This window comes from Coregonus clupeaformis, unplaced genomic scaffold (assembly GCF_020615455.1).
Source record: "Coregonus clupeaformis isolate EN_2021a unplaced genomic scaffold, ASM2061545v1 scaf0051, whole genome shotgun sequence".
NCBI lineage: Eukaryota > Metazoa > Chordata > Actinopteri > Salmoniformes > Salmonidae > Coregonus > Coregonus clupeaformis.
In genome coordinates, this window is record NW_025533506.1 from 567,106 (window position 1) to 584,535 (window position 17,430).

Genomic DNA, 17,430 nt, shown 5'->3' on the forward strand with positions numbered 1-17,430 from the left:
AGTGTAAGGACTGGGTCTGGTGTAAGGACTGGGTCTGGTGTAAGGGCTGTGGTAAGGACTGGGTCTAGTGTAAGGACTGGGTCTGGTGTAAGGACTGGGTCTAGTGTAAGGGTTGTGGTAAGGACTGGGTCTGGTGTAAGGGCTGTGGTAAGGACTGGGTCTGGTGTAAGGGATGTGGTAAGGACTGGGTCTAGTGTAAGGACTGGGTCTGGTGTAAGGACTGGGTCTGGTGTAAGGGCTGTGGTAAGGACTGGGTCTAGTGTAAGGACTGGGTCTGGTGTAAGGACTGGGTCTAGTGTAAGGGCTGTGGTAAGGACTGGGTCTGGTGTAAGGGATGTGGTAAGGACTGGGTCTAGTTTAAGGGCTGTGGTAAGGACTGGTGTAAGGGCTGTGGAAGGACTGGGTCTGGTGTAAGGGCTGTTCTCAGGGCAAAAGGGGGTGCAACTCAATATTAGGAAGGTGTTCCTAACGTTTGGTATACTCAGTGTATATAGGAATACAGTGGGGGAAAAAAGTATTTAGTCAGCCAACAATTGTGCAAGTTCTCCCACTTAAAAAGATGAGAGGCCTGTAATTTTCATCATAGGTACACGTCAACTATGACAGACAAAATGAGGATCTCACATTGTAGGATTTTTAATGAATTTATTTGCAAATTATGGTGGAAAATAATTATTTGGTCAATAACAAAAGTTTCTCAATACTTTGTTATATACCCTTTGTTGGCAATGACACAGGTCAAATGTTTTCTGTAAGTCTTCACAAGGTTTTCACACACTGTTGCTGGTATTTTGGCCCATTCCTCCATGCAGATCTCCTCTAGAGCAGTGATGTTTTGGGGCTGTCGCTGGGCAACACGGACTTTCAACTCCCTCCAAAGATTTTCTATGGGGTTGAGATCTGGAGACTGGCTAGGCCACTCCAGGACCTTGAAATGCTTCTTTACGAAGCCACTCCTTCGTTGCCCGGGCGGTGTGTTTGGGATCATTGTCATGCTGAAAGACCCAGCCACGTTTCATCTTCAATGCCCTTGCTGATGGAAGGAGGTTTTCACTCAAAATCTCATGATACATGGCCCCATTCATTCTTTCCTTTACACAGATCAGTCGTCCTGGTCCCTTTGCAGAAAAACAGCCCCAAAGCATGATGTTTCCACCCCCATGCTTCACAGTAGGTATGGTGTTCTTTGGATGCAACTCAGCATTCTTTGTCCTCCAAACACGACGAGTTGAGTTTTTACCAAAAAGTTATATTTTGGTTTCATCTGACCATATGACATTCTCCCAATCCTCTTCTGGATCATCCAAATGCACTCTAGCAAACTTCAGACGGGCCTGGACATGTACTGGCTTAAGCAGGGGGACACGTCTGGCTCTGCAGGATTTGAGTCCGTGGCGGCGTAGTGTGTTACTGATGGTAGGCTTTGTTACTTTGGTCCCAGCTCTCTGCAGGTCATTCACTAGGTCCCCCCGTGTGGTTCTGGGATTTTTGCTCACCGTTCTTGTGATCATTTTGACCCCACGGGGTGAGATCTTGCGTGGAGCCCCAGATCGAGGGAGATTATCAGTGGTCTTGTATGTCTTCCATTTCCTAATAATTGCTCCCACAGTTGATTTCTTCAAACCAAGCTGCTTACCTATTGCAGATTCAGTCTTCCCAGCCTGGTGCAGGTCTACAATTTTGTTTCTGGTGTCCTTTGACAGCTCTTTGGTCTTGGCCATAGTGGAGTTTGGAGTGTGACTGTTTGAGGTTGTGGACAGGTGTCTTTTATACTGATAACAAGTTCAAACAGGTGCCATTAATACAGGTAACGAGTGGAGGACAGAGGGGCCTCTTAAAGAATAAGTTACAGGTCTGTGAGAGCCAGAAATCTTGCTTGTTTGTAGGTGACCAAATACTTATTTTCCACCATAATTTGCAAATAAATTCATTAAAAATCCTACAATGTGATTTTTCTGGATTTTTTTTCTCAATTTCTGTCATAGTTGACGTGTACCTATGATGAAAATTACAGGCCTCTCTCATCTTTTTAAGTGGGAGGACTTGCACAATTGGTGGCTGACTAAATACTTTTTTCCCCCACTGTATACAGTATAGTGAATATACACAACATTACCAACAGTATGTGGACACCTGCTCATCGAACATCTCATTCCAAAATCCTGTCATTAATATGGAGTTGGTCCCCCCTTTGCTGCTATAACAGCCTCCACTCTTCTGGGAAGGCTTTCCACTAGATGTTGGAACATTGCTGTGGGGACTTGCTTCCATTCAGCCAGAAGAGCATTAGTGAGGTCGGGCACTGATGTTGGGCGATTAGGGCTGGCTCGCAGTCGGCGTTCCAATTCATCCCAAAGGTGTTTGATGGGGTTGAGGTCAGGGCTCTGTGCAGGCCAGTCAAGTTCTTCCACACCGATCTCAACAAACCATTTCTGTATGGACCTCGCTTTGTGCACGGGGGCATTGTCATGCTGAAACAGGAAAGGGCCTTCACCAAAGTGTTGCCACAAAGTTGGAAGAACAGAATCGTCTAGAATGTAATTGTATGCTATAGTTTTAAGCTTTCCCTTCACTGGAACTAAGGGGCCTAGCCCGAACCATGAAAAACAGCCCCAGACCATTATTCCTCCTCCACCAAACTTTACAGTTGGCACTATGCATTCGAGCAGGTAGCGTTCTCCTAGCATCTGGACTGCCAGAAGTTACTAACCTATACTGTCAGGTTATTAAAGGGAAAGTAGCTACTAACCTAGACTCTCACGTTATTAAAGGGAAAGTACAGTTGAAGTCGGAAGTTTACATACACTTAGGTTGGAGTCATTAAAACTCGTTTTTCAACCACTCCACAAATTTCTTGTTAACAAACTATAGTTTTGGCAAGTCGGTTAGGACATCTACTTTGTGCATGACACAAGTAATTTTTCCAACAATTGTTTACAGACAGATTGTTTCACTTATAATTCACTGTATCACAATTTCAGTGGGTTAGAAGTTTACATACACTAAGTTGACTGTGCCTTTAAACAGCTTGGAAAATTCCAGAAAATGATATAATGGCTTTAGAAGCGTCTGATAGGCTAATTGACAACATTTGAGTCAATTGGAGGTGTACCTGTGGATGTATTTCAAGGCCTACCTTCAAACTCAGTGCCTCTTTGCTTGACATCATGGGAAAATCTAAAGAAATCAGCCAAGACCTCAGAAAAAAAATTGTAGCCTTCCACAAGTCTGGTTCATCCTTGGGAGCAATTTCCAAATGCCTGAAGGTACCACGTTCATCTGTACAAACAATAGTACGCAAGTATAAACACCATGGGACCACGCAGCCGTCATACCGCTCAGGAAGGAGACGCGTTCTGTCTCCTAGAGATGAACGTACTTTGGTGCAACAAGTGCAAATCAATCCCAGAACAACAGCAAAGGACCTTGTGAAGATGCTGGAGGAAACAGGTACAAAAGTATCTATATCCACAGTAAAACGAGTCCTATATCAACATAACCTGAAAGGCCGCTCAGCAAGGAAGAAGCCACTGCTCCAAAACTGCCATAAAAAAAGCCAGACTACGGTTTGCAACTGCACATGGGGACAAAGATCGTACTTTTTGGAGAAATGTCCTCTGGTCTGATGAAACAAAAATATAACTGTTTGGCCATAATGACCATCGTTATGTTTGGAGGAAAAAGGGGGATGCTTGCAAGCCGAAGAACACCATCCCAACCGTGAAGCACGGGGGTGGCAGCATCATGCTGTGGGGGTGCTTTGCTGCAGGAGGGACTGGTGCACTTCACAAAATAGATGGCATCATGAGGAAGAAAAATGATGTGGATATATTGAAGCAACATCTCAAGACATCAGTCAGGAAGTTAAAGATTGGTCGCAAATGGGTCTTCCAAATGGACAATGACCCCAAGCATACTTCCAAAGTTGTGGCAAAATGGCTTAAGGACAACAAAGTCAAGGTAATGGTGTGGCCATCACAAAGCCCTGACATCAATCCTATAGAAAATGTGTGAGCAGAACTGAAAAAGCGTGTGCGAGCAGGGAGGCCTACAAACCTGACTCAGTTACACCAGCTCTGTCAGGAGGAATGGGCCAAAATTCACCCAACTTATTCTGGGAAGCTTGTGGAAGGCTACCCGAAACGTTTGACCCAAGTTAAACAATTTAAAGGCAATGCTACCAAATACTAATTGAGTGTATGTAAACTTCTGACCCACTGGGAATGTGATGAAAGAAATAAAAGCTGAAAGAAATAATTCTCTCTACTATTAAGATAAGATAAAGATAAAGTAATCCTTCTACCCCCCCTTACCCCAACCCACCCCCCAAAAAAAAAAAAAAAACTTTGTAAAGTGGTTATCCCACTGGCTATAAGGTGAATGCACCAATTTGTAAGTCGCTCTGGATAAGAGCGTCTGCTAAATGACGTAAATGTAAATGTAAATGTATTATTCTGACATTTCACATTCTTAAAATAAATTGGTGATCCTAACTGACCTAAGACAGGGAATTTTTACTAGGATTAAATGTCAGGAATTGTGAAAAAACGAGTTTAAATTTATTTTGCTAAGGTGTATGTAAACTTCCGACTTCAAATGTAGCTACTAACCTACAGTGAGGGAAAAAAGTATTTGATCCCCTGCTGATTTTGTACATTTGCCCACTGACAAAGAAATTATCAGTCTATAATTTTAATGGTAGGTTTATTTGAACAGTGAGAGACAGAATAACAACAACAAAATCCAGAAAAACGCATGTCAAAAATGATATAAATTGATTTGCATTTTAATGAGGGAAATAAGTATTTGACCCGTCTGCAAAACATGACTTAGTACTTGGTGGCAAAACCCTTGTTGGCAATCACAGAGGTCAGACGTTTCTTGTAGTTGGCCACCAGGTTTGCACACATCTCAGGAGGGATTTTGTCCCACTCCTCTTTGCAGATCTTCTCCAAGTCATTAAGGTTACGAGGCTGACGTTTGGCAACTCGAACCTTCAGCTCCCTCCACAGATTTTCTATGGGATTAAGGTCTGGAGACTGGCTATGCCACTCCAGGACCTTAATGTGCTTCTTCTTGAGCCACTCCTTTGTTGCCTTGGCCGTGTGTTTTGGGTCATTTTCATGCTGGAATACCCATCCACGACCCATTTTCAATGCCCTGGCTGAGGGAAGGAGGTTCTCACCCAAGATTTGACGGTACATGGCCCCGTCCATCATCCCTTTGATGCGGTGAAGTTGTCCTGTCCCCTTAGCAGAAAAACACCCCCAAAGCATAATGTTTCCACCTCCATGTTTGACGGTGGGGATGGTGTTCTTGGGGTCATAGGCAGCATTCCTCCTCCTCCAATCACGGCGAGTTGAGTTGATGCCAAAGAGCTCGATTTTGGTCTCATCTGACCACAACACTTTCACCCAGTTCTCCTTTGAATCATTCAGATGTTCATTGGCAAACTTCAGACCGGCCTGTATATGTGCTTTCTTGAGCAGGGGGACCATGCGGGCGCTGCAGGATTTCAGTCCTTCACGGCGTAGTGTGTTACCAATTGTTTTCTTGGTGACTATGGTCCCAGCTGCCTTGAGATCATTGACAAGATCCTCCCGTGTATTTCTGGGCTGATTCCTCACCGTTCTCATGATCATTGCAACTCCACGAGGTGAGATCTTGCATGGAGCCCCAGGCCGAGGGAGATTGACAGTTCTTTTGTGTTTCTTCCATTTGCGAATAAACTGTTGTGACCTTCTCACCAAGCTGCTTGGCGATGGTCTTGTAGCCCATTCCAGCCTTGTGTAGGTCTACAATCTTGTCCCTGACATCCTTGGAGAGCTCTTTGGTCTTGGCCATGGTGGAGAGTTTGGAATCTGATTGATTGATTGCTTCTGTGGACAGGTGTCTTTTATACAGGTAACAAGCTGAGATTAGGAGCATTCCCTTTAAGAGTGTGCTCCTAATCTCAGCTCGTTACCTGTATAAAAGACACCTGGGAGCCAGAAATCTTTCTGGTTGAGAGGGGGTCAAATACTTATTTCCCTCATTAAAATGCAAATCAATTTATAACATTTTTGACATGCGTTTTTCTGGATTTTGTTGTTGTTATTCTGTCTCTCACTGTTCAAATAACCCTACCATTAAAATTATAGACTGATCATTTCTTTGTCAGTGGGCAAACGTACAAAATCAGCAGGGGATCAAATACTTTTTTACCTCACTGTATACTCTCAGGTTATTAAAGGGGAAGTAGCTACTAACCGATGCTTTCAGCCCATTTTATTCAGCCTGTTGAACTGGTATGACTGGTGTTCTTACCTGCCTCTCAAAGACTTCCTCTTGGAGAGATATTGATGAAGCACTAACTCAGTCTCTTTTAAATAGCGTAAGATGAGGTCTGACAACACAGTGCGCAGGGAAGAGACAAATTTGTTGTGATCCTATAGTTAGTGTGTGTTTGGAAACAGAATGGCTGCTCTACTCTACTTAACAGCCTGACTCTCTCCTTTCGACTTGGAACACATCTGCTGCGTGGATGATGTCATGTTCTAGAATGCCAGAACGGCTGGGTTTAGAGCTGAGTGTGGAAATCGGAATTCGGAGGAACATTCCAAGAGGGATTTAACAAGCAGCGGAGGGGAAGTTCCCGACTTACTGTGTTGTGAAAAGTCTGACACACTAACTAGTCTTATAACGTCAGGTTGAGAAAGCAGAAATGCGGCCTTCACCAAAACCTAGGTGTGAAAATACTGAGAGGAAATGGTTAGACAGACACCATGTGGGTGAAATAGTCTATAGCCTAATTCAATAAGAAAAGAAAAGGTCTGCATATGTATCAAAAATCAAATCAAATTTTATTGGTCACATGCGCCGAATACAACAGGTGCAGACATTACAGTGAAATGCTTACTTACAGCCCTTAACCAACAGTGCATTTATTTTAAACAAAAAAAGTAAGAATAAAACAACAACAAAAAAGTGTTGAGAAAAAAAGAGCAGAAGTAAAATAAAGTGACAGTAGGGAGGCTATATATACAGGGGGGTACCGTTGCAGAGTCAATGTGCGGGGGCACCGGCTAGTTGAGGTAATATGTACATGTGGGTAGAGTTAAAGTGACTATGCATAAATACTTAACAGAGTAGCAGCAGCGTAAAAAGGATGGGGTGGGGGGGGGCAGTGCAAATAGTCCGGGTAGCCATGATTAGCTGTTCAGGAGTCTTATGGCTTGGGGGTAGAAGCTGTTGAGAAGTCTTTTGGACCTAGACTTGGCACTCCGGTACCGCTTGCCGTGCGGTAGCAGAGAGAACAGTCTATGACTAGGGTGGCTGGAGTCTTTGACAATTTTGAGGGCCTTCCTCTGACACCGCCTGGTATAGAGGTCCTGGATGGCAGGAAGCTTTGCCCCAGTGATGTACTGGGCTGTACGCACTACCCTCTGTAGTGCCTTGCGGTCAGAGGCCAAGCAGTTGCCATACCAGGCGGTGATGCAACCAGTCAGGATGCTCTCGATGGTGCAGCTGTAGAATTTTTTGAGGATCTGAGGACCCATGCCAAATCTTTTTAGTCTCCTGAGGGGGAATAGGCTTTGTCGTGCCCTCTTCACGACTGTCTTGGTGTGTTTGGACCATGATAGTTCGTTGGTGATGTGGACACCAAGGAACTTGAAGCTCTCAACCTGTTCCACTACAGCCCCGTCGATGAGAATGGGGGCGTGCTCAGTCCTCTTTTTTTTCCTGTAGTCCACAATCATCTCCTTTGTCTTGGTCACGTTGAGGGAGAGGTTGTTGTCCTGGCACCACACGGCCAGATCTCTGACCTCCTCCCTATAGGCTGTCTCATCGTTGTCGGTGATCAGGCCTACCACTGTTGTGTCGTCGGCAAACTTAATGATGGTGTTGGAGTCGTGCCTGGCCATGCAGTCATGGGTGAAAAGAGAGTACAGGAGGGGACTGAGAACGCACCCCTGAGGGGCCCCCGTGTTGAGGATCAGTGTGGCAGATGTGTTGTTACCTACCCTTACCACCTGGGGGCGGCCCGTCAGGAAGTCCAGGATCCAGTTGCAGAGGGAGGTGTTTAGTCCCAGGATCCTTAGCTTAGTGATGAGCTTAGAGGGCACTATGGTGTTGAATGCTGAGCTGTAGTCAATGAATAGCATTCTCACGTAGGTGTTCCTCTTGTCCAGGTGGGAAAGGGCAGTGTGGAGTGCGATAGAGATTGCATCTGTGGATCTGTTGGGGCGGTATGCAAATTGGAGTGGGTCTAGGGTTTCTGGGATTATGCTGTTGATGTGAGCCATGACCAGTCTTTCAAAGCACTTCATGGCTACAGACGTCAGTGCTACGGGTCGGTAGTCATTTAGGCAGGTTATCTTAGAGTTCTTGGGCACGGGGACTATGGTGGTCTGCTTGAAACATGTTGGTATTACAGACTCAGTCAGGGACATGTTGAAAATGTCAGTGAAGACACTTGCCAGTTGGTCAGCACATGCTCGGAGTACACGTCCTGGTAATCCGTCTGGCCCTGCGGCCTTGTGAATGTTGACCTGCTTAAAAGTCTTACTCACATCGGCTACGGAGAGCGTGATCACATAGTCATCCGGAACAGCTGGTGCTCTCATGCATGCTTCAGTGTTGCTTGCCTCGAAGCGAGTATAGAAGTGGTTTAGCTCGTCTGGTAGGCTTGTGTCACTGGGCAGCTCGCGGCTGTGCTTCCCTTTGTAGTCTGTAATAGTTTTCAAGCCCTGCCACATCCGACGAGCGTCAGAGCCAGTGTAGTATGATTCAATCTTAGACCTGTATTGACTCTTTGCCTGTTTGATGGTTCGTCGGAGGTCATAGCGGGATTTCTTATAAGCGTCCGGGTTAGAGTCCCGTTCCTTGAAAGCGGCAGCTCTACCCTTTAGCTCAGTGCGGATGTTTCCTGTAATCCATGGCTTCTGGTTGGGGTATGTACGTACGGTCACTGTGGGGACGACATCATCGATGCACTTATTGATGAAGCCAGTGACTGATGTGGTGTACTCCTCAATGCTGTCTGAAGAATCCCGGAACATGTTCCAGTCTGTGCTAGCAAAACAGTCCTGTAGCTTAGCATCTGCGTCATCTGACCACTTTTTTATTAACCGAATCACTGGTGCTTCCTGCTTCAGTTTTTGCTTATAAGCAGGAATCAGGAGGATAGAGTTATGGTCAGATTTGCCAAATGGAGGGCGAGGGAGAGCTTTGGCGTCTCTGTGTGTGGAGTAAAGGTGGTCTAGAGTTTTTTTCCCTCTGGTTGCACATTTAACATGCTGGTAGAAATTAGGTAGAACGGATTTAAGTTTCCCTGCATTAAAGTCCCCGGCCACTAGGAGCGCTGTATCTGGATGAGCGTTTTCCTGTTGATTAATGGCCTTGTACAACTCATTCAGTGCAATCTTAATGCCAGCATTGGTTTGTGGTGGTAAATAGACAGCTCTGAAAAATATAGATGAAAACTCTCTTGGTAAATAGTGTGGTCTACAGCTTATCATAAGATACTCTACCTCAGGCTAGCAAAACCTCGAGACTTCCTTAGTATTTGATTTTGTGCACCAGCTGTTGTTTACAAATATACACAGACCGCCACCCCTTGTCTTACCAGAGTCTGCCGTTCTGTCCTGCCGATGTAGCGTATAGCCTGCTAGCTGAATGTTATCATTGTTGTCGTTCAGCCACGACTCCGTGAAACATAAGATATTACAGTTTTTAATGTCCCGTTGGTAGGATAACCGTAATCTTAAATCGTCCATTTTATTCTCAAAAGCTTGAACGTTGGCTAATAGGATTGATGGAAGAGGCAGTTTACTCGCTCGCCGTCGGAAACTGCTGTCCATAGGTGTGTTTGTTACCTTAACACTGAAGTGTATGAGCCCCTAACTAAGGCTGCAGGACTGTAGGACATGTCACATGTATTGGGTCTGGTATTATGGTGATACAGAATCTATGTTCACAAAACCGTCAGAGCCCAGAAATCATTCATCCCCACCAGTAGAAGACAATTGAACAAGAGTTCTCTCAGTAACGCGTTATCATAGTTCTCTGTCCCTAATATGATCTGAATAACATGTTATCATAGTTCTCTGTCCCTAAAATCATCAAAATAACACACGTTATCAAAGTTATCTGTCCCTAATATCATCAGACCCTAGGCCAGAGTTCAGAGGCCTCAAATACTTTCCTTGAAATTCACTGGTTGTTTGTTCTTTTTTTTGGTTGGAGAAACATTACAAATCTCCAGAAGAAACGCACATCATACATCAGGAAACTCCAGTAATATGCATTATACTCCAGGAAACTCCAGTAATATGCATTATACTCCAGGAAACTCCAGTAATATGCATTATACTCCAGGGAACTACAGTAATATGCATTATACTCTTGGGAACTACAGTAATATGCATTATACTCCAGGGAACTACAGTAGTATGCATTATACTCCAGGGAACTACAGTAATATGCATTATACTCCAGGAAACTCCAGTAATATGCATTATACACCAGGAAACTACAGTAATATGCATTATACTCCAGGGAACTACAGTAGTATGCATTATACTCCAGGGAACTACAGTAGTATGCATTATACTCCAGGAAACTACAGTAATATGCATTATACTTCTGGGAACTACAGTAATATGCATTATACTCCAGGAAACTACAGTAATATGCATTATACTTCTGGGAACTACAGTAATATGCATTATACTCCTGGGAACTACAGTAGTATGCATTATACTCCTGGGAACTACAGTAATATGCATTATACTCCAGGGAACTACAGTAGTATGCATTATACTCCAGGGAACTACAGTAGTATGCATTATACTCCAGGAAACTACAGCAGTATGCATTATACTCTAGGGAACTACAGTAGTATGCATTATACTCCAGGAAACTACAGTAATATGCATTATACTTCTGGGAACTACAGTAATATGCATTATACTCCTGGGAACTACAGTAGTATGCATTATACTTCTGGGAACTACAGTAGTATGCATTATACTCCTGGGAACTACAGTAATATGCATTATACTCCAGGGAACTACAATAATATGCATTATACTCCTGGGAACTACAGTAATATGCATTATACTCCAGGGAACTACAGTAGTATGCATTATACTCCAGGGAACTACAGTAGTATGCATTATACTCCAGGAAACTACAGCAGTATGCATTATACTCCAGGGAACTACAGTAGTATGCATTATACTCCAGGAAACTACAGTAATATGCATTATACTTCAGGGAACTACAGTAATATGCATTATACTCCTGGGAACTACAGTAATATGCATTATACTCCAGGGAACTACAGTAGTATGCATTATACTCCAGGGAACTACAGTAGTATGCATTATACTCCAGGGAACTCCAGTAGTATGCATTATACTCCAGGGAACTACAGTAATATGCATTATACTCCAGGAAACTACAGTAATATGCATTATACTTCTGGGAACTACAGTAGTATGCATTATACTCCAGGGAACTACAGTAATATGCATTATACTCCTGGGAACTACAGTAATATGCATTATACTCCTGGGAACTACAGTAGTATGCATTATACTCCAGGAAACTCCAGTAATGTGCATTATACTCCAGGGAACCACAGTAATGTACTACAGTATAACTACAGTAATGTACTACAGTATAACTACAGTACTCCAGGGAAGTACAGTATAACTACAGTAATGTAGTTGCTTCGTACAGCAACGATGTAGTTGCTTCGTATCCAACAGTCTGTCTGTTGCTAAGGATGTGTGTCGTGGTTGACCATGTCCCCTGCTCTGTCCCTCATGCCCCCCCATCTGTCCACCAGGAACTCCATGTCAGGTCTGCGTGTGGGTCGAGGAGGAGGAGAGAACAGACGCTCTGTCTTCTACACTGGGACCAGCTGCAGTGCTGAGGAGTGGGAGATGTTGGACGCTCCTTCAACCAAGGACATCAACCAGGACCACAAACCTCCTCCCACCCAGCCCCAGCCCCAGCCTCAGCCGCAGACTGACACACACAGACGTAAGAGTCCTTGTCACACTCTGTCCCCTTCCTGACCCTCACCACCTCCTCCTCCTCACACTCTGTCCCCTTCCTGACCCTCACCACCTCCTCCTCCTCACACTCTGTCCCCTTCCTGTCCCTCACCACCTCCTCCTCCTCCTCCTCCTCTGTCCCCTTCCTGTCCCTCACCACCACCTCCTCCTCCTCACACTCTGTCCCCTTCCTGACCCTCACCACCTCCTCCTCCTCCTCCTCCTCTGTCCCCTTCCTGACCCTCACCACCTCCTCCTCCTCACACTCTGTGCCCTTCCTGACCCTCCTCCTCCTCCTCCTCCTCTGTCCCCTTCCTGACCCTCACCACCTCCTCCTCCTCACACTCTGTGCCCTTCCTGACCCTCCTCCTCCTCCTCCTCCTCTGTCCCCTTCCTGACCCTCACCACCTCCTCCTCCTCACACTCTGTGCCCTTCCTGACCCTCCTCCTCCTCCTCCTCCTCTGTCCCCTTCCTGACCCTCACCACCTCCTCCTCCTCACACTCTGTGCCCTTCCTGACCCTCCTCCTCCTCCTCCTCCTCTGTCCCCTTCCTGACCCTCACCACCACCTCCTCCTCTGTCCCCTTCCTGACCCTCACCACCTCCTCCTCCTCTGTCCCCTTCCTGACCCTCACCACCTCCTCCTCCTCTGTCCCCTTCCTGACCCTCACCACCACCTCCTCCTCTGTCCCCTTCCTGACCCTCACCACCTCCTCCTCCTCACACTCTGTGCCCTTCCTGACCCTCACCACCTCCTCCTCCTCCTCCTCCTCTGTCCCCTTCCTGTCCCTCACCACCTCCTCCTCCTCCTCCTCTGTCCCCTTCCTGACCCTCACCACCTCCTCCTCCTCCTCCTCTGTCCCCTTCCTGTCCCTCACCTCCTCCTCCTCCTCCTCACACTCTGTCCCCTTCCTGCCCCTCACCACCACCACCTCCTCTGTCCCCTTCCTGTCCCTCACCACCTCCTCCTCCTCCTCCTCTGTCCCCCTTCCTGTCCCTCACCACCTCCTCCTCCTCCTCCTCTGTCCCCTTCCTGTCCCTCACCACCTCCTCCTCCTCCTCCTCTGTCCCCTTCCTGACCCTCACCACCTCCTCCTCCTCACACTCTGTCCCTTTCCTGTCCCTTACCACCTCCTCCTCCTCCTCCTCTGTCCCCTTCCTGACCCTCACCACCTCCTCCTCCTCCTCACACTCTGTCCCCTTCCCGACCCTCACCACCTCCTCCTCCTCCTCCTCCTCCTCCTCCTCCTCATACATATAAAACAAAATATAAAACAGTACATCATATAACATTATTACACCACTACATATCTACAATACAAAATGTATAATACCACCACACAACAATATCACAATGTGTGCGTATGCATGTGTCTATACCTTTTGTGTGTGTCTCTTCACAGTCCCCGCTGTTCCATAAGGTGTATTTTTACCTGTTTTTTAAATCTGATTCTTCTGCTGGCATCAGTTACTTGATGTGGAATAGAGTTCCATGTAGGCATGGCTCTATGTAGTACTGTGCGCCTCCCATAGTCCGTTCTGGACTTGGGGATTGTGAAGAGACCTCTGGTGGCATGTCTTGTGGGGTATGCATGGGTGTCCGAGCTGTGTGCTGGTAGTTTAAACAGACACCTCGTGCGTTCAGTATGTCACCACTTCTTACAAAAACAAGTAGTGACAAGTAAGACACACATAACTCCACCTAACATTCAGCTGGTTTCTAGAGATAAGACACATAATAAAGATCAATATCTCACATTGTTTGGATTATATAGACTGGCCTTTTCCCTGTTAAAACTGAGTGTGGTTATGAACACCTTTCATAAGACCCATGTTCTGCTGTAGATGTACAGGGCCTTCAGAAAGTATTCACACCCTGTGACTTTTTCCAAATGTTGTTGTGTTACAAGTGGGATTAAAATTGATTTTATTGTATATATTTTTTCAACGATCTCAACAAAATACTATAATGTCAAAGTGGGAAAACAAATTATAACATTTGTAAAAAAGTATTATTATGAAAAATTAAACACTACCTTTGGCAGCGATTACAGACGTGAGTCTTTCTGGCTAAGTCTCTAAGAGCTTTCCACATCTGGATTGTGCAACATTATTCTTTCAAAATTCTTCAAGCTCTGTCCAATCAAGATGTAGAACCATCTCAAGGATGATAAATGGAAACAGGATGCACCTGAACTCAATTTCAAGTGTCATAGCAAAGGGTCTGAAAACTTATGTAAATAAGTTATTTCTGTTCTTTATTTTTAATACATTTGCAAAAATGTCTAAAAATCTGTTTTGACTTTGTCATTATGGGGTATTGTGTGTAGATTGATGAGGATTTTTTATTTATTTAATCAATTTTAGAATAAGGCTGAAACGTTTACAAACAGTCAAGGGGTCTGAATACTTTCCGAATGCACTGTATATAGGGCAGCAACCTCTAAGGTGCAGGGTTGAGTAACCGGGTGGTAGCCGGCTAGTGATGGCTATTTAACAGTCTGATGGCCTTGAGATAGAAGCTGTTTTTCAGTCTCTCGGTCCCAGCTTTGATGCACCTGTACTGACCTCGCCTTCTGGATGATAGGTTAATTAGGTTAGTATTGTGGAGTAACTACAATGTTGTTGATCCATCCTCAGTTTTCTCCTATCACAGCCATTAAACTAAGTAACTGTTTTAAAGTCACCATTGGCCTCATGGTGAAATCCCTGAGCAGTTTCCTTCCTCTCCGGCAACTGAGTTAGGAAGGACGCCTGTATCTTTGTAGTGACTGGGTGTATTGATACACCATCCAAAGTGTTATTAATAACTTCACCTAAGGGGTATTCAATGTCGGCTTTTTTACATTTAACCATCTACCAATAGGTGCCCTTCTTTGCAAGGCATTGGCCAGTGACCCAAAACATCTACATTCAGGCTGTTACACAACAAAATCTTGAAAAATAAGTCAATCCTTTCTATTCATGTATTTTATTGAACCTTTATTTAACAAGTCACTTAAGAACAAATTCTTATTTACAATGACGGTCATGGGACCGAGAGACTGAAAAACAGTTTCTATCTCGAGGCCATCAGACTGTTAAACAGCCATCACTAGCACATTAGAGGCTGCTGCCTATAGACATAGACTATAATTAACTGGCCACTTTAATAATGTTTCCATATCTTGCACTACTCATCTCATATGTATATACTGTATTCTATTCTATAATATTCTATCTTAGTCCGTGCCGCTCAGTCATTGCTCATCCATATACAGTGGGGAGAACAAGTATTTGATACACTGCCGATTTTGCAGGTTTTCCTACTTACAAAGCATGTAGAGGTCTGTAATTTTTATCATAGGTACACTTCAACTGTGAGAGACGGAATCTAAAACAAAAATCCAGAAAATCACATTGTATGATTTTTAAGTAATTAATTTGCATTTTATTGCATGACATAAGTATTTGATCACCTACCAACCAGTAGGAATTCCGGCTCTCACAGACCTGTTAGTTTTTCTTTAAGAAGCCCTCCTGTTCTCCACTCATTACCTGTATTAATTGCACCTGTTTGAACTCGTTACCTGTATAAAAGACACCTGTCCACACACTCAATCAAACAGACTCCAACCTCTCCACAATGGCCAAGACCAGAGAGCTGTGTAAGGACATCAGGGATAAAATTGTAGACCTGCACAAGGCTGGGATGGGCTACAGGACAATAGGCAAGCAGCTTGGTGAGAAGGCAACAACTGTTGGCGCAATTATTAGAAAATGGAAGAAGTTCAAGATGACGGTCAATCACCCTCGGTCTGGGGCTCCATGCAAGATCTCACCTCGTGGGGCATCAATGATCATGAGGAAGGTGAGGGATCAGCCCAGAACTACACGGCAGGACCTGGTCAATGACCTGAAGAGAGCTGGGACCACAGTCTCAAAGAAAACCATTAGTAACACACTACGTCGTCATGGATTAAAATCCTGCAGCGCACGCAAGGTCCCCCCTGCTCAAGCCAGCGCATGTCCAGGCCCGTCTGAAGTTTGCCAATGACCATCTGGATGATCCAGAGGAGGAATGGGAGAAGGTCATGTGGTCTGATGAGACAAAAATAGAGCTTTTTGGTCTAAACTCCACTCGCCGTGTTTGGAGGAAGAAGAAGGATGAGTACAACCCCAAGAACACCATCCCAACCGTGACGCATGGAGGTGGAAACATCATTCTTTGGGGATGCTTTTCTGCAAAGGGGACAGGACGACTGCACCGTATTGAGGGGAGGATGGATGGGGCCATGTATCGCGAGATCTTGGCCAACAACCTCCTTCCCTCAGTAAGAGCATTGAAGATGGGTCGTGGCTGGGTCTTCCAGCATGACAACGACCCAAAACACACAGCCAGGGCAACTAAGGAGTGGCTCCGTAAGAAGCATCTCAAGGTCCTGGAGTGGCCTAGCCAGTCTCCAGACCTGAACCCAATAGAAAATCTTTGGAGGGAGCTGGAAGTCCGTATTGCCCAGCGACAGCCCCGAAACCTGAAGGATCTGGAGAAGGTCTGTATGGAGGAGTGGGCCAAAATCCCTGCTGCAGTGTGTGCAAACCTGGTCAAGACCTACAGGAAACGTATGATCTCTGTAATTGCAAACAAAGGTTTCTGTACCAAATATTAAGTTCTGCTTTTCTGATGTATCAAATACTTATGTCATGCAATAAAATGCAAATTTTTACTTAAAAATCATACAATGTGATTTTCTGGATTTTTGTTTTAGATTCCTAAGACGACAACAACACAGCATGGCAGCAACACATGACAACAACATGGTAGCAATATAACATGGTAGCAGCACAAAACATGGTACATACATTACTGGGCACAGACAACAGCACAAAGGGCAAGAAGGTAGAGACAACAATACATCACATGAAGCAGCCACAACTGGCAGTAAGAGTGTCCATGATGGAGTCTTTGAATGAAGAGATGGAGATAAAACAGTCTAGTTTGAGTGTTTTTTGCAGCTCGTTCCAGTCGCTAGCTGCAGTGAACTGGAAAGAGGAGCGACCCAGGGATGTGTGTGCTTTGGGGACCTTTAACAGAATATGACTGGCAGAACGGGTGTTCTGCCAGTCAGGAGGAGACAGGGGGAGACAGGAGGAGACAGGGGGAGACAGGGGGAGACAGGGGTTACCTGTACCAGACAGGGGGAGACAGGGGGAATGTGGTACCTGGCAATTTCTTCCATGGAATAGCCTTCATTTCTCAGAACAAGAATAGACTGAAGAGTTTCAGAAGTAAGTTCTTTGTTTCCGGCCATTTTGATCCTGTAATCAAACCCACAATTGCTGATGCTCCAGATACTCAACTAGTCTCAAGAAGGCCAGTTTTATTGCTTCTTTAATCAGCACA

The 17,430-nt window shown here is 45.1% G+C and overlaps 1 protein-coding gene across 1 annotated transcript in view; it reads left to right on the forward strand.

Moving 5' to 3' along the window:
- tbc1d2b (TBC1 domain family, member 2B) overlaps positions 1 to 17,430 on the forward strand; it is a 183,728-nt gene that overhangs the window by 22,805 nt on the left and 143,493 nt on the right. The window contains exon 4 of the mRNA XM_045212784.1: positions 11,837 to 12,033. Within this exon, the coding sequence (XP_045068719.1) occupies positions 11,837 to 12,033 (197 nt within the window). The remainder of the gene's footprint in view (positions 1 to 11,836; positions 12,034 to 17,430) is intronic.